At 42.0% G+C, this 20798-nt stretch overlaps 2 protein-coding genes across 2 annotated transcripts in view; one reads left to right on the top strand and one right to left on the bottom strand.

The window, feature by feature from the left end:
- The window catches only part of LOC119412696, a 6989-nt gene extending 4896 nt beyond the window's left edge, over window positions 1-2093 (top strand). The window contains exon 3 of the mRNA XM_037679768.1: window positions 2018-2093. Within this exon, the coding sequence (XP_037535696.1) occupies window positions 2018-2093 (76 nt within the window). The remainder of the gene's footprint in view (window positions 1-2017) is intronic.
- Window positions 2094-20081: 17988 nt separating this feature from the next.
- Window positions 20082-20798, bottom strand: part of LOC119409972 (type I phosphatidylinositol 4,5-bisphosphate 4-phosphatase-B-like) — a 6678-nt gene continuing 5961 nt past the window's right edge. The window contains exon 7 of the mRNA XM_037676879.1: window positions 20082-20237. Coding sequence (XP_037532807.1) covers window positions 20094-20237 — 144 coding nt within the window. The 3' untranslated portion in view covers window positions 20082-20093. The remainder of the gene's footprint in view (window positions 20238-20798) is intronic.

The following is a 20798-nucleotide window of genomic DNA, read 5'->3' as shown; positions in this document are numbered from 1 at the left end:
TGCTTCATTCATCTATCCATCCATCTATCCATCCATTGATCCATCCACCCATCCATCCATCGGTCCATCCACCTATCCATCCATCCACACATCCATCTATCCATTGGTACATCCATCTATCCATTGGCTCATTCATCCATCAATTGACTCAGCCATCATCCATCCATCCACCCATCCATCCATTGGTTCATCCAACCATTGGTTCATCCATCCACCCATCCATTGGTTCATCCATCCATTGGTTCATCCACCCATCCATCCATTCACCCATCCATCCATCCACTCATCCGTTTATTCATTGGTACATCCATCCATTAGTCCATTCATCCATTCATCCATCCATCCATCCATCCATCAATTGGCTCATCCATCCATCCATCCATCAATTGGCTCATCTATCCATCCATCCATCTTTTGAAACCACATATAATTGACCACTAAAGAAAAAAAAACATGCCCGGTTGCGGAGATTCAGAGGAGCACATCAACAAATGGGAAACATTTTACTTAAAAAGGATGAGTCTTACTTTTGTCACCATCATTTATTTTTACGTAATTATAAAGCTTTGAAGTGAAGCATTAGTCCCAAAGTAGTTCCTAATGGGTTTCCCAGACAGCCGTGTTCAGTAAGGTGTTAATTACCATGAGAGTGATCTCTGGTTTGGACCATTATCCCCTGGGCTCAGAGGGGATGATTGGTTTTATTTAGTTTTCGTTATAACAAAAATCCACACACCATTAGATATGGATACAAACAGGAGGCTTCCAGAACAACATACTGGTAATCATCGGAGATGCAGTGTTGCAGAACCAGTGTTGTAATCCTGAACGAACTTGTAGAAATCATTTTATAGCTCTTTAATTTTATTTGCTGTTTTGGAATCCTAACATCATTAGATCAATTTGCAGCCTGGGCAAACTGTAAGTGAAGGTAACTTAATGTCAGAGTAATTTGAAATCTTGCAGGCTGCAGATGGATAATGTTGCATTTTCACACCAGCGCACATGGAGTAACCCTGAAACTGGTTCAGGAGTCTAAACTTGAGCCAGCGTAACCAGTATCAGTACCTCTGATGATCTCATTCCTGATCTTTTCCATCCTTGTCTCTCCTAAGAACCTCAACATCTTCATTTCTGTCACTTCCAGTTCTGTCTCCTGTCTTTTTGTCCATGTCTCTGTCTCCAGACCATACAACAGAGCTGGTCTCACCACTGTCTTGTAAACTTTTCCTTTGACCTTTGCTGACACCCTTTTGTCACAAATCACTCCTGAAACTTTTCTCCATCCACTCCATCCTGCCTGGACTCTTTTCTTCACCTCTTTACCACGTTCTCCATTTTCCTGGACAGTGGACCCCAAGTCCTTGAAGTCCTGCACCTTTGTGACCTCTGCTCCTTGTAGCCTCACTGTTCCACCTCCTCCCTCTCATTCTTACACATGGACTCTGTCTTACTACGACTGACTTTCATTCCTGTTCTCTTCCACCTGTTCCCTGTTCTCACCGTAAATCATAATGTCATCTGCAAACATCATAGTCAGATGAACTCACATTATAGTTTTGGCAAAAGTGTTTTACGTCAGATGCTCTTCCTGACACAACCCTCACCATGTACCTGGGCTTAGGACTGGCACAAGAGACAGACTGGCTTGTGCTTCCTAGTGACTAGTTTCATTCCACATTTCAGTAAAGGGTAATAATGTCATTGACTGTGTGCAGTGGTGTAGTCTACGTGATACGCGGGTGTACGGAGTATACCCACTAGATAAGCTTAAGAATTTCAGTATACCCACTTAAAAGTGCCCAATGATACATGACATATCTTGGGCACATGTCATCGATACGTTAAACGGCAGTTAAATGCTTCTGTAACAATCTATCGGTGGTGCTTGTTTATTACATTCGCTTAACAAGCAAATTATTGTATAATTAATACTTCTGTACTTATTACTTAATGTTGAACATGTTTGGCTTTGATGCTGTTTTATAAATTCTATGACATGTTTTTGATGGTGTAGGGGCAGGGCAGCCGACTTGGGACCCGAAGGTCCCGGTTTTGATCCCCGGCCATTGCACATCCCGTGGTGTCTCTGAGCATGACACCCTATCCCCAGTTGCTCCGGAGGCGCTTTCCAGCATACTTTGGTTTCTAAGCACAGTATAGGGACCGACCGTGGTGGTATAGTTAGCTTTATGTTGGACGTTCGACATTCGTGCTTCGTGGCTTCAACAGTGTCCAACGTCCAATGTAAAACTAACTTTACCGCAGTATACCCACTACAAAAATGTCGACTACACCACTGCCTGTGTGTGTTTGTTGTGTTAGCTACATATTTCCATCCGTCCATCCATCCATTATCTTTACCCGCTCTTTCCTTTTCGGGTCGCGGGGGTCACTGGTGCCCATGTCCAGCTATCAATGTGTGGGAGGCAGGGGACATCTGGACAGGTCTCCAGTCCATCACAGGGACACATGGAGACAAACAAGACAAACAACCATTCACTCTCTCCCTCACCTGGGGACAATTTAGAGTTACCAATCAGCCTAACATGCATGTTTTTGGTCTGTGGGAGGAAACCCACGCATGCACGGAGAGAACATGCGAACTCCACCCAGAAAGGCACTGTGCTGGGATTTGATCCGACGACCTATTCGCTGAGAGGCAGCAGCTCTACCAACTGCGCCACCGCGCCGCTAGCTACATATTTCAAAAATCCAGTTAACGAAGCTCTCTGGAAGTTATCATTTCCATGCAGTAGTAGCTGAGAGTCCCAAACAACTGATGGAGTCAACGATATCTGTCTGTTAGCAAAATATCTCACAGATCACTGGATGTATTCTAATGAAGCACTTGGAGAGTGGTCACTGGGTGCACGTCTACAACTAACATTTGGTGTCAGTTTGAGTCAAGAGTCAAGATGGCTGCCACAGCTAATTGACAGTGACACATTGACACCGTGTGGTAGCAGCTGAGCTGTGGCGTTTAGCATGAAATGATTTTTATCAAGTCCTGATTGTTGGGATTCTTTTAGCTCTAATTTCCCTCAGAGATCCTCAGTTAGTGAAATAAGGAGCGACGCAGGTAAAACATTTATCCAAAAATTACCTGATACATTAATTTTTTTGCAAAAGAAAGTGACAAATTGCTGCAAACACTAACAGCTCATTCAGTTTAGAACCCCCTGACTTTGACTTGACATTGCCCCCCATCAGACACATTTAGCCTACACTCACCATATGACCAAACACCTCGTAAACATTTTATTGACTTTCCTTTTTTTTGTTGCTATGTGACGGCTAAAATAGAACAGGTGTGCATAAGTTCTCAACTGCTGCTTTTTGTTCATTTCGTCTCCTGTTTTTCAAAATCTTTCTTAATTAGCGAGCTCAAGAGTCCTAACTGTTTAATCTAACAAACTCCTGCCGAGGTTCACACCATTGCTCAGGGGTGTCCCGTTCTTCCCATGTTGCTCTGCTCTCCCACCTGTTGACCGTTAACACTTTAACATGGCGTTCCAGACGGCCTCCACGCAGCCTGGATGATGTTACGCATTACACTGGTTTAAAATTAGCGTCGAGCATGGGAGGCAGGAAATGTGCTCCGGTCAGCTGATTGACTCGTTCTGTGTCTGGTGTGGCAACATGTCACGAACTAATAACACTGGTGTTGTGGTGGGAGGTGAAGGGTTTTACAACAGAATTCAATGAAGACAAATGTTGTTAATGCTCTTCCTTCAGAGAGTGTTTGCAATAAAACTAAAGGTTGCCCATGAACAGAAACACCACCGTTGTGAACCAAAGCTTTCAAATGGACTGAGGAACTGTTCTGAGGTCAGCTGGATCCAAATTTGAAATTCTTTTTGGAGCTATGAACACCTTGTCCTCTGTACTAAAGTGGAAAGGGACCATTCAGCCTGTTATCAGTGCACTGTTCAAAAACCTGCCTCTCTGATGGTATGAGGGTGCATTAGTGCCTCTGGAATGTGCAGCTTATGGAAAAGATCCATCAAAGCAATATATACAAGTTTTAGAACTGTATATACTCCCATTCGGACTGTGTCTTTTTCAGAGGTCTTGCTGATTTCAGCAAGACAATGTCCAACCACACACTGCATCCATTACAACAGCAAGGCAAGATAGAAGATGGAAGTAGAAGAGTCCAAGTGGTGAACTAATCTGCCTGCAGTCAAGATCTTTCACCAGTTGAAATTAATTCATAATGATTAAAAAAAAAATAGAATAGGACAAAATTCCCTCCAAAACCTCCAACAACTGGTCTCCTCAGGTCCTAGAAACTGTTGTAAAGCTCAGTGGGAAACATGGACCTGTCCCAACATTTTTTAAATGTGTTGCTCCCATTATTTATAAATAATACCTTAATATTTTTTTGAAAGATAAAATTTCTTAGTTTAAACATTTGATATTATTTACTATGTTCCATTATAAATAAACATTGATTTTATGAAGAATGCAACGATTTGCGGATGCCCCCACATTTTTCAAGTTTGAGGTTTTACAACACATTGACCTGTTTGTTATGAAATTCCAATTAATAAAAATGATCAATCCAAGAAATTCAAGGATTTTGTGAAATCTTCACTTTGTCACAACCTCCCATCCTGAGCAGCATGGAGGTGACAGTGGAAAGGAATGACTCCCTTTTAACAGGAACAACCGTCTAACAGAAACATGCTCAGAATTTGTGGAAATCTGCCATAACTGGTTGGGAGTTGTTAAGATATTTTTAATCTAGACTGGTCCTATGGTTTTGATCTGCTCAGAGACGGGATTATAATGAAATTATGACCTGGTTCTGACTGGGTTAAACTGGGCCAGCAAACTCTAAAGAGAGTCTCCCTGGGATTTCAATATCAGTCAAATAGTTTAATCTGCTTACCACATCACGTAGAAAGGCTTTGAAGCACCGTCTCATATTTCCTAACACGTCAGTCCACATAAGACCACATTTAGCCACGCCCCCTCATACACTGATAGGCTGAGCTCCCCTTCTGCAAAGGCGGAGTCTAGGACCCTATAAAGGAGTAATGAGACGAGACATCGAGGCTCTTCTTCCAGGTCTGTGAACGCGTCACAGACTGTAGAGTCCAGCACTGTGAATTGTAATCTTTTCCTGCCTTCTCTAATATAATTGATAAAACTTAATTGACTTTTCCTTGATTTATTGATTAGTGTAGTTGCCACTTCTGAGGGAAGTTCGAGCCGGGGGTAAAGACATGGACTGGAGGGGGTTTCCGGATCCGGTGGTCCGCAGCCTGCTCCCGTCTTTAACAGTTGGTGCCGTGACCCGGATACGAACCGGGGTTGCTGCGGCCAAGACGCAGAGTACTCACCACTATACGATCATGGCCAATGCAGAGTACTCACCTGAACAAGTTGCCACTTCTGAGAGAGATAGAACCAGAGGAAGCGGTGGGGGCTGGCTGAGGGTCCAGGGTCAGAGAGGAAGCCTGAGGCCCACAGCTTGCCGTAGCTAGCTGCAGTGACTGATGACCCGCAGTCAGCTCCCAAAACGCAACAGCGTTGAGAGGACAGGAAGGAGACATGGACACCAGTTGTAGTGTCTTTAGGAAGAAAATCAAACAGATTAACGACCTGAACTGATGTAAACATGGAGAGTAGGAGTGAGGAAATGTGGTCAATTTGTCCTCCAGCAGTTTAAGCCAATAGCTAAGGGATAGCACAGGAAACCCAAGCTGACCCTAACTATAGGATTTATCAAAAAGGAAAGTCTTAAAACTGGACTATGTGTCAGCCTCACGGACAGAAACTGAAAGTTGGTTCACAAGAGAGGAGCCTGATAACTGAAAGAGCTTCCTTCCATTCTGCTTTTGGAAACTCTAGGAACCACAAATAAACCTGCTGTCTGAGAGCAAAGTGCTCTGTTAGGAAAATATGGAACATTAAGATCTGTAATGTGAGATGGATCTAGGTTGTTGATGGCTTTGTAGGTTATAAGTAAGATTTTGAATTCTATTCTGAATTGAACAAGGAGCCAATGGAGAGTGTAAATTCTTATTGAGTGAAACCTGAGCCTGACGCTCCCATGGCCTCCGGCATAATTCTTGTTCAGAAAAAATAATTATTCTCAGTGGCTTGTGTTTAAAGGTTTACTTAAAAATGAAACATGTACAGCAAAAAAAGTAAGCAAAAACAACTTATCCATAAACAGAAAAAGAGCTATGGAGGTCAATAAACTGTTTGGCTTCACTCCCCAACTAGTCTGTCTGGACTTTCTCTCCTGCCACGCCCCACCCACATCACATGACTTAAATAAACATGTGACCAACCTCAAGCCATCAAAGATCTACACATAAAACAAGTAGCTTCAGTTATACATATAATCTTTGCAAAATTTAGTTTAGGCTCCTACAGAGAGAAATTAAAACTGGAGAGATATGAGCAACAAAACAAATGTGGCTCCAACTTCACACAACATGTTTGTTTATTGCACCATTTTAAAAAGATAAAGCAGCTTTTGTAAACGGCGTTTACCGGTAAATGAAACGTGTCGATGGTGTTTCAAAAGCACATTTACGGTGCAGCCTGCAGTAAACGAATCGGGGTTGGGACCGTGGTGTGGGTTGAGTTTCACTGGTTGGAGGTGTTGAGATGTTGAATGATCGCTAATAAGATACTTTTCCTATTATTATTACAAGATATAAACCCAGTGGTCATAAATGGTTTCATGGTTGTGGTGTCAGGGTTCAAAGACATTTCTGACAACTTTATTTAATGCTGAATGCAACAATAAATAATAATAAACCTTAATAATAAAAATGTCCTTTTTAAAATGAAAGACAGCGTTTAAGGAATGTACCCTGTCGGGGTTTCAGACTGCTCATCTTTCTAAGACACTTTTAATTGTTTTGGTCAACCCTTGAATATCACGATGCTGGGAAATGTCCCGTCATCATTTAGCAGCTCCTAAAGTGTGTCGTGCAGATGACAGTGAGCTGCTGCTGATGCTGCTGCTGCTGATGATGCTGCTGCTGATGCTGCTGCAAGTTTGAGCTCTTTATCTGGTAGATTCACATGTTTGTGTAGGTTGAGGTTGATTAGCAGTGATTGACTTTAAAAGTTAATCTTTTGTAGATGTTCAGCAGGGATTTAGTTTGAAAGTTTAATTTTAATCCATTCAGTGATTCATGAAATATTTTGCTAACAGGGCAAACAAGCCCACACACAGAGGCCTTACACAAAACTTACTTTTATTTCTTTGTTCTTCTTTCAGCTGTTCCTCCTTCAGGGGTCGCCACAGTGAACTAACTCACACGAAGACTTGGTGGTTGTTTTTACACCACATGTTCTTCCTGACACAACCACAGACACCGAGCTACCACAGCCTCTGTGTGGAGCAGAGAGCTGCCAGCTGGGGGGGAGCAGATGGTGGGGGTTAAGGGCCTTGCTCAAGGGCCCAGAGTGGAGCAAATGAGGGTGGAGGGAGGTGTGGGTGTTTCACCTATCTCATCCACATTTTGATGTTGTCAGACCAAGGAGTTGAACCGGCAACCTTCTGATCACAGGCCCACCTTCTCTAACCTCCGCGCCACCACCCCCCTTAAAAGTAGCTACAAGCTAAAAGTAGTAAAAGGCTAACGATGAGGTAAAATTAGCTAAATGGTTTTTAAAAGCGGGCAGCACATTGGCTCAGTTGGTAGCGCTGCCGCCCCTCAGCTAGCAGGTCACAGAATCAAATCCTGGCCTGGGGACCTTTCTGGGAGGAGTTTGCATGTTCTCTCCGTGCATGCGTGGGTTTTGTCCAGTTTCCTCCCACAGATCAAAAACATGCATGTTAGGCTGATTGGTAACTCTAAATTGTCCCTAGGTGAGAGAGAGAGTGAATGGTTGTTTGTCTTGTTTGTCTCTGTGTCCCTGTGATGGACTGGAGACCTGTCCAGCAGGGTTGCCGGATAAGAAATGAACTACTGGTATTTTACCGTTGCTTTAAAATTATTGTATTTTGACTCCAATTGACATATGTGCTGAGTGAGGGTGTTGTAAGACGAGGCGTGTTTGGTAAACATGTACACAGAAAAGGATGGGGTTTAAAAAAAAAGTGCTGTATTTATGTTTATCTGGCAACCCTGCTGTCCAGTTGTCCCTGTAATGAACTGGATACCAGTCCATGTGTTCCCTGCCTTGCGCAGTGATGGCTGGACATGGACACCAGTGACCTCTGCAACCCGAAAAAGAAGAAGTGGGTAAAGATGATGGATGATTTTTAAAAGCTAAAGCTCTCTAACCTCTGCACCACCATTCCCCTCATGAACAAAACTTACTTATAGGATTCATTCAACCTTTATTTAAACAGGTTAGCCCCACTGAGCCACGAGGACTCATTTACAAGAGAGACCTGGAGAATAATAATGATGATGATAAACTCGCTGTGTTAAAGATCCGTCCTGCCTTCAGGATCAGAGCTCATCTCCTGACCAGCTCTTCTCTTTGAGTCCGACTCGGTTTCTTCATCCAGCCCTGAAACAGTTTGTAGGTCGAGCAGCGAATCCAGCCTCAGAAAACGCTCGTTAAGTGTGATAAGTTTGGACAGGATGAAGCCACAGCTTTTAAAAAAGATTTTAGAAAATACGCATTAGGTTTATTTTGAAAATCCCAATAAAAGAATAGGAATTAAATTTTTATAGCCGGTGGGTATATTTAGTAAAGTCAAATAAAACGACGTATCCTTCTTTTATTTATATTTTTAGCTTCTTAAAATAGTACATGTCTCGAGGCGAGCTCAGCACATCAGCTGATAGAGTGTCAAGCGTGTGACTGCGTCTGAGACGCGAGGACACATAGCTGGACGTGATGAAAAGATGATGTAACTCAAACTAAACCCACCATCAAGTACGACTATCGTTTTCATTTTCCGCTGTCCGCCTCATTCTGGGCTCCTGGGAATTCAGATCCAGGACTTTTCTAGGATTTCACATGGGAGGAATCCTGCTGACTGATCTCCTCACGCAGCTTTTTACCTTTACAGAACCAGAAACCTTGTTTTCATCCAGCAAAGGTTGTTTTCTGCTGGGACTTAAAAAGTCCTTACAGGAGCATAGAACCAGTAAAAGAACTGGACAAAGGAGTGCACCAAAACTGAGTTTGCTTTCATGGCATATTATTCCATTTTTTAAATCTTAATTCAACTTCTGCCATACATCTGGCCATATATTTGATGATACTTATTGGAAAAATGTGTAGAGTTTGTTTAATGTGCCACTGGTTTGGGTCCTGTATGGACTTGGCCTTTAGGCGCAGTCTACAGATCTAATAGGGTAAAGGTCCGGGTCTTTCCTGAAGCCTAATGTTGGCTGTTGGACCACCCAACTGTGTCTAAGTTTCAATCGTCAATCATTTGAAGTTAAGTGGAAGAAATTTAATTTCTTCTTTATTCCTTCAACCAGTATCACAGCATAATGCCACCACCGCCGTGCCTGACAGTTGGTTCAGTGTTGTGGACTAGAACGTCTCACCTCGAGTCCTCCAAACATACTTCTCATCATCCATCCATCCATCCATCCATCCATTATCTTTACCTGCTTCTTCCTTTTCGGGTCATGGGAGTCACTGATGCTCATGTCCAGAAGTCACTGTGTGAGAAGTAGGGGACACCCTGGACAGGTCTCCAGTCCATCACAGGGACACATAGAGACAAACAAGACAAACAACCATTCACTCTCTCTCACTCACACCTCGGGACAATTTAGAGTTACCAATCAGCCTAACATGCATGTTTTTATTCTGGAGGAAACTGGAGTATATGGAGAAAACCCACACATGCACAGAGAGAACATACAAACTCCACCCAGAAAGGTCCCAGGCCAGGAATTGAACCGGCAACCTTTTTTGCTGAGAGGCAACAGCTCCACCAACTGTGCCACAGTGCTGTCCATGTAAACGTCAATCAGTAGTTCTCTATCTAAGGAAGCAGCAGATTGTGTTGACTCTTCACTTCGTCACAGTCTCCCATCCTGAGCGAGCACAGAGGAGACAGTGGAAAGAAAAAACTCCTTTTTAACAGGAAGAAACCTCCAGCAGAACCAGGCTCAGGACGAGTGGCCATCTGCTTCGACCGGTTGGGTTTGAGAGGACAGGAAGGAGAAACAAACACAGAGTGACAGGTCCAGGTGAACTTTCTATAGGAGGAAAGACATAAAACATGTTAAGATAGAAATAATTACAAACACAAACAGGCAGAGTAGAGACAGTAAAGACAGCAGCACAGTGAGGGAATATGATCAGTTTGTCCTCCAGCAGTCTAAGCCTATAGCAGCATAACTAAGGGATAGCTCAAGAAACCCAAGCCAACCCTAACTATAGGATAGCACTACCATCATAAATCCTTTTCCACCCCGTTCGCTCAGTTAGAGGACTAATCAACAGTTTCATACGAGATGAGTGACAGCAGCTTTTTCTCTGAGCCGGAGGTGATTTATTTTCATCAGAGCTCATTAGATCCTGCTAACTCCTCTCTGAGGACTGGTTAACGCAGCACATTTAGGCGCACGTCTGTTTTACATCCCCACATTCAGCCAACAGTCTCCTCTTCTATTTAAAATCAGACGAATGTTCTCCTGGGGAAAGTGTGAGAAAACATCAAAGTGTGACAAAGCTCCGGGGTCGCGGAGAGATTTACGACCCGGACATGTGTAGCGGTGGTGTGGGCCCGGTTTGGGTTACAGATTGGACTTTGTGTCCCTGTCGGTTGCGTGAGGGTTTAAACCCGTCTGCCTTGTTGCCGGGCGTGTCTCAGAGGGGTGGGGAGTCCCAGAACCTGCTGAGCCCAGTTCTTGTTTCTCACATCACAAGGACTGGGAGCTGTCAGTTAGGACGAGGCATGTCGGGTGAGGTCAGCAGCTGAGGGAGGTGATGATATGGACGGCTTCACATCCAGAATAATTAATGTTAGTTGAGTGAAAACTTTAATAACCTCTGAGGGGAGCAGCTCTGGTTAGATGTGCCTCAGATCTTCGGTTCTAATTACAAACCTGGATCATGCAAAACAAATCATTCTTTATGACTAACTTGACTGGACACAAGGAGATTTGAGTTATTTACGATTAATAAAAGTCAAGTGGGAAGTGGTAGTGCAGTGGTTATAGAAGGTGGGCCTGTGATCGGGAGGTTGCCAGCTCAACTCCCCGGACCGACAACATCAAAATGTGGATGGGAAAGATGAAACACCCACACCTGCCAACACCCTCATTTTCCCCAGTATGGGCCCTTGAGCAAGGCCCCCATCTGCTCCCGGAGCACCCTAGATGGCAGCTCTCTGCTCCACACAGAGGGCTGTGGAGTGGTGGAGGAGGTCGTGTAGTCTATGCGATACTTGGGTATACGGAGTATACCCACTAGAAAAGCTTAAGAATTTCAGTATACCCACTCACAAGTGCCCAGTGATACATGACATATCATTAGGCACATGTCTATGGTATGATATGGTATGGTATGTTATGGTATGTTATGGTATGGTATGGTATGTATGGTATGGTATGGTATGGTATGGTATGGTATGATATGGTATGGGATTGGATGAGATGGGATGTATGGGATGGGATGGGATATATGGTATGGTATGGGATGGTACGGGATGGTATGTATGGTATGGTATGGTATGGAATGGGATGTATTGGATGTATGGTATGGTATAGATGGTAATGTTTTTATGCTAACGACTCATGTTTTGCTTTGTTTTTCTTTTTGTAATTTTCAGCAGCTAAAAATTGTAAACTCAAAGTTTATATTTGCTTCTGAAAACACTATTTGTGACTCCAACTTTGCAAAAGCAAACATGGTTGAAGCCTAAGCCACGTAAGCAACAGCTGTTAAAATTATCCTCCAAAAACTTGAACAAAATGCTCCAGAAAGATGAAATTCTAACTCAGAAAGTCAAAAATTCTGCCTAAACTTTAAATAAAAATAAAAACTGCTGAAAAGCTAAAATGCTGATGCTAAACATGTGTGTGGTATAGATTTCGGTGTGTTTAACACTTTAAACATGTGTGTCTGTACGTCCATGCATGTATGTAATCTGTGCTGAGGTCACTGCACTGATCTCTGTCAGGGTAGCGATGACAGCTGAAAATAAACTGAACTCCTTTTGCCTCGACCCCTCCTTCCAGACGCAAACACACACACACCGACACACACACCGAGGGAGCTCTGCCAGTCAGCTGTCATGTTGCGTTCAGGTGTTAAGCCCTGTGGTCCTGGAGAGGGGTTAAAGAGGATATATTAGTAATTTGCTGCAATCCCCATCAGAGAACAATCCTTCAGTGAAAATATTCATCATCGCCTTTTGATAAACAGTTGACTCAACAGTCTGTAAAGTCAATGGCCATTCATTATCAAAGACTTCGGGCTCATATTCTGGCCCTGGATACAGAACATAAATCCAGCTTTGAAATATAAAAATGCTTCATGGGTTTATATTCAAAAAGGGGGACCGCAGGGTGTGCTCCAATTATAGGGGCATCACTGTCCTTAGCCTCCCTGGTAAGATCTATTCAGGGGTACTGGCGAAGTGAGTCCGATCGTTGGTCGAACCTCAGATCCAGGAGGAACAATGTGGGTTCCGTCCTGGCCGTGGAACACTGGATCAGCTCTTTACCCTCACTATGGTCCTTAAGGGGTCATGGGAGTTTGCCCATCCAGTCTACATGGGTTTTGTGGACTTGGAGAAGGCATTCGACCGTGTTCCTTGGGGTACACTGTGGGGGGTGCTCTGTGAGTATGGGATTGGAGGCCCATTGTTACAGGCTGTTCAGTCCCTATACAAGTGGTGTGAGAGTTTGGTTCACATTGCCGGCAGTAAGTCAGACCCCTTCAGGGTGGGAGTTGGACTCTACCAGGGCTGCCCGTTGTCACAATTTTGTTCATAACTTTTATGGACAGAATTTCTCGGTGCGGCCAGCTGGAAGAGGGTTTCCGTTTCGGTGGCCTCAGGATTCCATCTCTGCTCTTTGCAGATGATGTGGTCCTGTTGGCATCATCGTGCCGTGATCTTCAGCACTCACTGGAGTGGTTCGCAGCTGAGTGTGATGAGAATTGGCACCTCCAAATCTGAGGTCATGATCCTCAACCGGAAAAGGGTGGATTGCTCTCTTCAGGTCAAGGGTCAGGTTCTGCCTCAAGTGGAGGAGTTCAAGTATCTCGGGATTTTGTTCATGAGTCAGGGAAGTATGGAGCGTGAGATTGACAGACGGACTGGTGCAGCATCTGCAGTATTGTGGACTCTGTACCAGTTCATTGTGGTTAAGAGGGAGCAGAGCTGTAAGACAAAGCTCTCTGGTTACCGGTTGGTCTACGTTCCTACCCTCATCTCTGGTCATGAGCTCTGGGTAGTGACTGAAAGAATGAGATTGTGGATACATGTGGTTGAAATGAGTTTTCTCCGCAGGGTAGCTAGACTCTCCCTTAGAGATAAGGTGAGAAGTTCAGTTGTCAGGAGAGACTTGGAGTAGAACCGCTGCTCCTTCACGTTGAGAGGAGCCAGTTGGTTCGGGCATCTGGTAAGGATGCCCCCTGGGTGCCACCATAGGGAGGTGCTTCGGGCATGTCTGACTGGGAGGAGACCCCGGGGAAGACCCAGGACACGCTGGAGAGACTATGTCTCTCGGTTGACCTGGGAACGTCTTGGAGTCCTCCCAGAAGAGCTGGAAGAGGCTGTGGAAAGAGATGTCTGGACCTCCCTGCTCAAGATGCTGCTGCAAGACCTGACTTCAAAATAAGCAGAAGATAATGGATGGATGGGTTTACAAATGCAAGAGGAGTTACAATTCAATTACAATTACAAAGTTAATAATATACTGGTGTAAAGACTGGGCTTTTGGAATGTTGCAGCATTTAAGCACTCCCTTAAATAAAATTATTTAACTGAAATTTTTTTTGAAAATGGAGGTAATTTTCAGGAAATGGCATTTGTGAATAAAATATTTGGCCAGATGGATTAAACTCTTATTACCATAATTAAAATCTTCATCTCCTGTTGATAGACCAAATTTTATTATAGCAAAATTTAAAGGTGGAATAAAATAAGAGCCAACTCTGAAAATATTTCCAAAAAACATAAATGAAATTGCAATTAAAAAAATGTGTTTGCTGTCTCAACATCTGAATTACAGAATGCACATGAATTTGTATTTATATTAAATTTATTTTACAAAAAGTCACTACAAGGGTAAATTTCATACATAATTTTGAACAGAGTTTCCTTTAGTTTTTTTGTGGCAGTAGAAAATAAAGATATTTGGTTCTGATTTTTTTTATAGAGATATCATAATTTTTAAACAAATGTTTTCTTAGTGTACAGGGGAAGAAAATAGAGGTCAGAGTGTTCTTTATGAATTTATTATTATTTTCTGTCTACAAACCCACAACCATTATAATTGAAGATGGTTTCTTTGGAGTAACAGTCGAATATGTAATCATACTTTTAACCATCTGAATCATAGCAGGAGGAATTTACTTTAACACTCTGTCAAATTAAATTTTAGAACAAATTAATGAGTATTTTTAAAATAAAATCATTATATGATAAAAGGTTGCCAAAGTGTTGAACGGACGTTTCTCCAACCAATCTTTGTATAAAAGAACGAGTTTCGTTTTATCAGGATGCATCTGTTGTTCCAAATTGGGACCGAATGTGGTGAAAATTTGTGTTTAAAAGTGAGTTTCCAATATTCCACAACCTGTTAATGAAAATCTGATCATTTTATCAATGTGCAGTGGAGAGCATCCTGTGCTCCAGCATCAGCGTGTGGCATGGAGGCTGCACAGAAGATGTCGGAGTCAGCCTCCCCACCATCACAAACATCTACACCTCCAGATGCAGGAAGAGGGCCACCTGCATCGTGAAGGACCCCACTCACCCAGCACACACTTTTTGCCCCGCTCCCCTCAGGAAGGAGGTTGAGGAGCATTAAGAGTAGAACCACTAGACTGAGGAACAGCTTCTACCCTGAGGCTGTTAGACTCATGAACCAGGATACTCGCTGTAAAGAAAAAGAAAAATCACTAACGCCACTTTAAATGGAGATGTGTGCACACAAATATTAAATGTGTGTCTTAGTGCAAAACAAATATCCAGATTTTGAACATGAAACTTAATTTTATGAAAACAACTTATAAAGTAACATTTAGGTTGACGGCATTTATTGTTAGTTTTTTTAACAAAGCTTTAAAATAAACTCCTTAATCAGATGTTGTGTTCAAAAGAAAATACCACGTTGACCTGAACCTGACTGTCATTAGACTCTTTGAATTTATGTTTCTGTGAAGACAAGTTAAAAAAAACACCTCAGTGGTGAGTTGACATATTCCAGCTGCCTCTCATTAACAACAACGTTGTGAAAGTTTACCTGCCAGAGTTTGTGTTTACCTGTAAGGTTTATTTAATGTCCTGTGATTTGAGGCCGGTTGTCTTATACACATCGAGTAGAACAAACTTGAAATGACAAAGTTATGAGCATGTTCTACATAACAGGTTTTTCTTGGCTTCCTTAAAATTAAAAAACCTGAGAAATAAATATTGAAAAGGAGAAAAAAAAAACACTTAAAGAGAACAGTGAGGCTTTATCTGTTCCGGATCCATTCCGGTGTGCAAGAACTCCGATCCGGGTCTGTTTTGAGGATCCGTTCCGGAGCCTATACGCTAGATCCAGAACAGATCCCGTCCAGAGACTGTTCGCTATCTGGGGAGGTAATTGACAAAGTGGAGGCAGCTGAGGAGGTCGCTCATTGGAGACAGGTGAGAGTGGGCGTGGCCATCTGACTGAGGAAACACAAACTGAAAGAAGAGCAAAAGAGAAATCCCAGGACATTAAATAAACCTTACAGGTAAACACAAACTCTGGCAGGTAAACTTTCACAACATTGTTGTTAATGAGAGGCAGCTGGAATTTGTCAAAATATATTAAAAAATGTTATACATGCTTCCAGAGAAGTGTTGGGTTTTATTTTTTAAAACCCTCTGTCTGCTGACCTCTTGTGGTTATAAAAATAAGTTTATAAAGTTACCAACAAATTATGTATATAACTTGAAAACAAGGCTTGATTTGAGCTTTAAAGATAAATCAGCAGCTTTTCATAGTTAATGTTTATTATAATTCTCTTTTTTCACATTATCTGATGAAACAAACGTTACGTAAACTCACTGCTGAGACTTTTTTTTACTTCTGTCCTCACAGAAACACAAAGAGTCTAATGACAAATCACAAATATTAAACACGTTTTACGTTTTAATGTTTTTTTAATCAGTACTTTACAAAGCTTTGTCAGACTGTTATCGTTAATTTTCTGAATTGTTTCAAACGACACAAAGGAGCGTATTAAAATATAACTTTAAGAAGAGAAATTTTATGCGAGCGCAAAAACAAGAGCGCCACCAACAGACACAGGACACCTGTCGGTAAACCATCAGCCGTCAAAGCGTGAATTCTCACACAACAATCCTGAATCTGAGTCTTTTAGGTATAAACATGATGGTGGTGGGGTCAAAGGTCAACTTGACTGAAAATGATGATGTAAATAAACAATGGTTCTATTAAAGAACCAGTAAGACGACCAAAACCAAAAGAGTTCCTTGGTGGAGGTGGTTTTAATAAAAAAAAGATATGTGGAGCCGTAATCTGAGGACATTGAGTTCCACCATGGACAACTTACTGTGGATGGTCTTATGGATGGACAGATGAGGACAATCTAGGACAGGGATGGGCCAAATTACGATATTAAAACCAAAAGAAGGGCCGCATAGAAATAAGCTTCTCTAAGACAGATGATATGGAAGGCTGTTCAAGGTTCAAGACTTTACTGTCATTCACATCATGTGGTGCATGAGGTGGAACTAAACCGTGTACTTAAGGTCCCAGTTACACCAAAAAAAAAAAAAAGGCAATATATATAAAGTATAAATAAAAATAAACAGAGTATAAGGATCTAAAATATACTCTAAACACTAATAATGTAATATAATGTGATGTCTTAAACAGCAGCCTGAACATGAGTCTGTTTTGAGCAGATGGGTAAGAAATCAGCAGCACGGATAAAGTGTCAGATCTACAATTAACGAGGAATGATTTTTTTCAAGTTTGGGATTCATGAGTCTAACAGCTTCAGGGTAGAAGCTGTTCCTCAGTCTAGTGGTTCTACCTTAATGCTCCTCAACCTCCTGCCTGAGGGGAGCGGGGCAAACAGTGTGTGTGCTGGGTGAGTGGGGTCCTTCATGATGCAGGTGGCCCTCTTCATGCATCTGGAGGTGTGAAGGTTGTTCTTCCTGCACCAGCTCTCCAGGTGTTCCACCTCCTGCCTGTAGCTGGACTCATCAGTTTGTGATGCATCCCACCACCGCTGGATCATCTGCAAGCTTTACAAAATGACAGCCTGGATGGGTGGGTGCACAGTCATGTGAACAGGAGGGGGCTCAGCACACAGCCCTGAGGGGAGCCATAACTAAATATACGAAATAAACTAAATAATATAAATAAAATACACCCCATAAACAAAATAAAGAGGAAAAACCCGTTTGATATTTGTTAAAAGTTTTACTCTGTTCCACAATAATAAACAAAAACCCTCGACCCAAGACAGAAACGAACAGCAGGACTTCAGTTTGATGTAGTGCAACAAGGTTCACAGTCATCAACAAAACAGATCACTCTGTTCAGGAAATCACCTCCACCTGAAGATTTACACTGAAGTTAGGATTCACGACGTCTACGACAAGAGGGGTTATACAGAACCACATCGTACGAGCTCCTCGTGCGCTTCAACAGATTCTTACACAAAATGGAGAAACTATTTAAACATGGAAGGAAAAATATGAATTGTTCAAGGTTTTCTCATTATGACAACAGATTAAAAAAAACAAGTGTTAAAACAAAAGAAAATCAGATTACATGTCCCCAAAACCCTTAAGAGATGATCACACAGCAGACACCACAAAACTAATAAAAAATATAATTATTTCAAGTCTCGTCATCGTTTCTTTGTGTAAACAATCTTCAAACCCTCCACCAGTAAACTGCAACTCTTCTACATTTATTTTAAATATACACGATTAAACTTGATCATTTTATTCTACAAAGGCCGTTCATTGGTCTTAAAACATTTAAGTTATCGTAGTTCTTTTAACGTACGAGTAAACTGACAGTAAATAAACAACGACCTCACCGTTCTCATCCGTTCATTCAGGCTGTTTGACGGGACAGAGATGCTTTTAGAGCTCCGTGAACGAACTAAAACTTTTATTTCCAAATCTTTTTATCGAAATTACAACGTCAGCTGATGTCAAACAGTTCTTTGGTTATCAAAAATAAAATAAAAGATAAACTGGAGGCTGTTTAACTCAACTTTTTTTAACTACGGTTATTGGCCGAATAAGTTTTAATATATCGGCATATCGGAAATCGGCCAAAAATCCAATATCGTGCATCCCTAAACTGAATGATTTTATCACCATTCTTCTTCTTTTGTTTTGGTTTGAGATTCAACATCAGTTTGTCTAAACGAAACGTGACAATTCAGCAAAATCTCACTTGTTCCCGTTGTTTTTTAATAATTAGTAAGAATTTTGTGGCACAATCCTGCTACATGTGACCGATCCCATTAAACCTGAATTTATCATGTTTTGGTCAAACTGAACTAATTTTTGTATTTTTGTTACATTTTGATCCGTAGCTCGAGCAGAGCGGTTCCAGAGATATGGTTGGATTTATCTTGGCTGATCTGAATCACTCCTGGAAAATAGGCCTTAATCCCGTTTTTATCATATTCTAATGAGGATTTCTTGATGTCGTTTGAAAGAGTAAACTTAAAACCTTATTTGGACATTGGATTTCCCAGTTTGTATTGAAAACACTTTTGTTAGCACAAAGTAGCTAAAATGTAGAACTTTTCTGCTCAAAATTATCACTAGTTGTTTGCACTGCTTAAAAACGTTTGCTCATTAGGATTATATTTTATATTTCCTTCAAGGGACCCATAGAGAAGGTATTCGTTCATCATATTTTAATAAAATCCCTAAATTGCAACGGTTTCAACCAGTGCACTGCAGCTGCAGAGCCCTCACTACATTACTTTACGATTTAATCCTTTGTTGGACGTAACGAGTCACGAGTTTAAACACGAAGAGATTCGATCTCTTTGCTGCGCCCGAATAATCCTTCAGAGGAGTTTATTCTGGACTATGAAGCAGATTCAACAAATCTAAGTTCAGCAAATCCTGACAGTCAAGATTTCAGTCATGCTACAGCTGATTATTAGCAGACTTAGGATAGACCTTATGGAAAATGGGCGGAGCTTGGATAAGAATCGCAAATTATGGATTTAGAGCCAAATTCTACAAACAAAAGATAATCCAAAACAAACGTTTGGTTTTCACAGCAGAATAAAAGCAACAAGAGAAAAAACTAACAGGGTGAGGCTGATTGAAACCAGTCACATCATTATTAAAGGACTTTAAATAATTAAATCTGACAATTTATGACTAGATGATTTAATTAGTGCATAAGCAAGAACCTGCGGGATCAATAAAGTTCTATCTTATCTTATAGCGGGGCATTTTGAAGATTTGTAAAGTGTGGCCTCACTGTCGCTGCCTGGATTAGTCGTCCCGGCTCCAAATGCAAACAGAAAAAAAAAAGTATTTATTTTATTTATCTTTTATGACGCAACCCAAACAAGCCTCTCAGGAAGCAGTTCTGTCAGATTAATACGCTGAACGCTCACAAAGGAGAAGCAGAAACTTTAGAGTTTGGTGACAGTTTAAAAATAAAGATTCACCGTTCGTTTGAAGCAGGCGGGCGGCGTGTTAATGTAACTAAAGCTGCTTCGTGAAGCCACAGTTGAACCTTCCCGAGACTAATCCTGCTCCGTAGTTCAGCACGAGGCAACAGATGGAAACATCAAGGCACTAAAAGCATCTCCGTTTTAACAGCTAGCAGCTCTTTATGTTCTCAGTCCAATATCCTAAACTCCTTGTTCTCTTGGGTTTGACAGTTTCCTTAACCCGCTCAGAAACCCAACCCTCAGATCATCTGCTGGTTTCCTCCCGTCCTTCATCCCTCCTCGCAGTTCCTCTACGTGACGTTTGAGATGGGGCAGCTGATCCTCAGACACCTCCAATAGACGGCTCTCATCAGGGTGAGCAGACAGAGAACGATGAGCAGAACCCATGACACGTAAATCCCTTTGGATTGATGGGCGGGCTTCCACGTACCAACCTGAACACAGAGACGAGAGTTCATCACAAACTTTAAATGGATGCTTATCGCCCGCTGCCTCGTGTGCTGAAGCTTAAAGATCTTGCACGATCCGTTAGCTCAACAAGCGTTCGGGATGAATCTCAGCTACTACCACACCAAATGTAAACTCAACATCTTGGCTGGTGACAGCCAAAACTAGCTGTTCACATGCAAAAGGAGGACCATCAGACTAACGACTGACTGTTAGTGCCCTGACGGCCGCTTGCTATTCACAGAGAATAACAGCATAACGTTACTGAAAGTATCACTCAGCCCTCTGTAAATAGCAAGAAGCCATTAGGGCACTAACATCTATTGTTGGGCTCCTTTTACATGTGATCAACTTTTACATGTGATCAACTACAGGTAGTTATGGATGTCATCCACAAACTGGCTGATCCACTATGAGTAGGCGCTGCTTATCAGACCGAGTTTGTTGCAGCTCCTCAGACTGAGAAGACTTTTGGATAAAACACGAAATGTTTCAGCAAAGAAGAATCCGTCCATAACTTTATTTATAAAGCGCTTTAAAAACAGCAC

This window comes from Nematolebias whitei, chromosome 1, assembly GCF_014905685.2.
Source record: "Nematolebias whitei isolate Nwh7 chromosome 1, NemWhi1, whole genome shotgun sequence".
NCBI classification, from domain to species: domain Eukaryota; kingdom Metazoa; phylum Chordata; class Actinopteri; order Cyprinodontiformes; family Rivulidae; genus Nematolebias; species Nematolebias whitei.
This window is presented reverse-complemented; position numbering and strand designations above follow the sequence as displayed.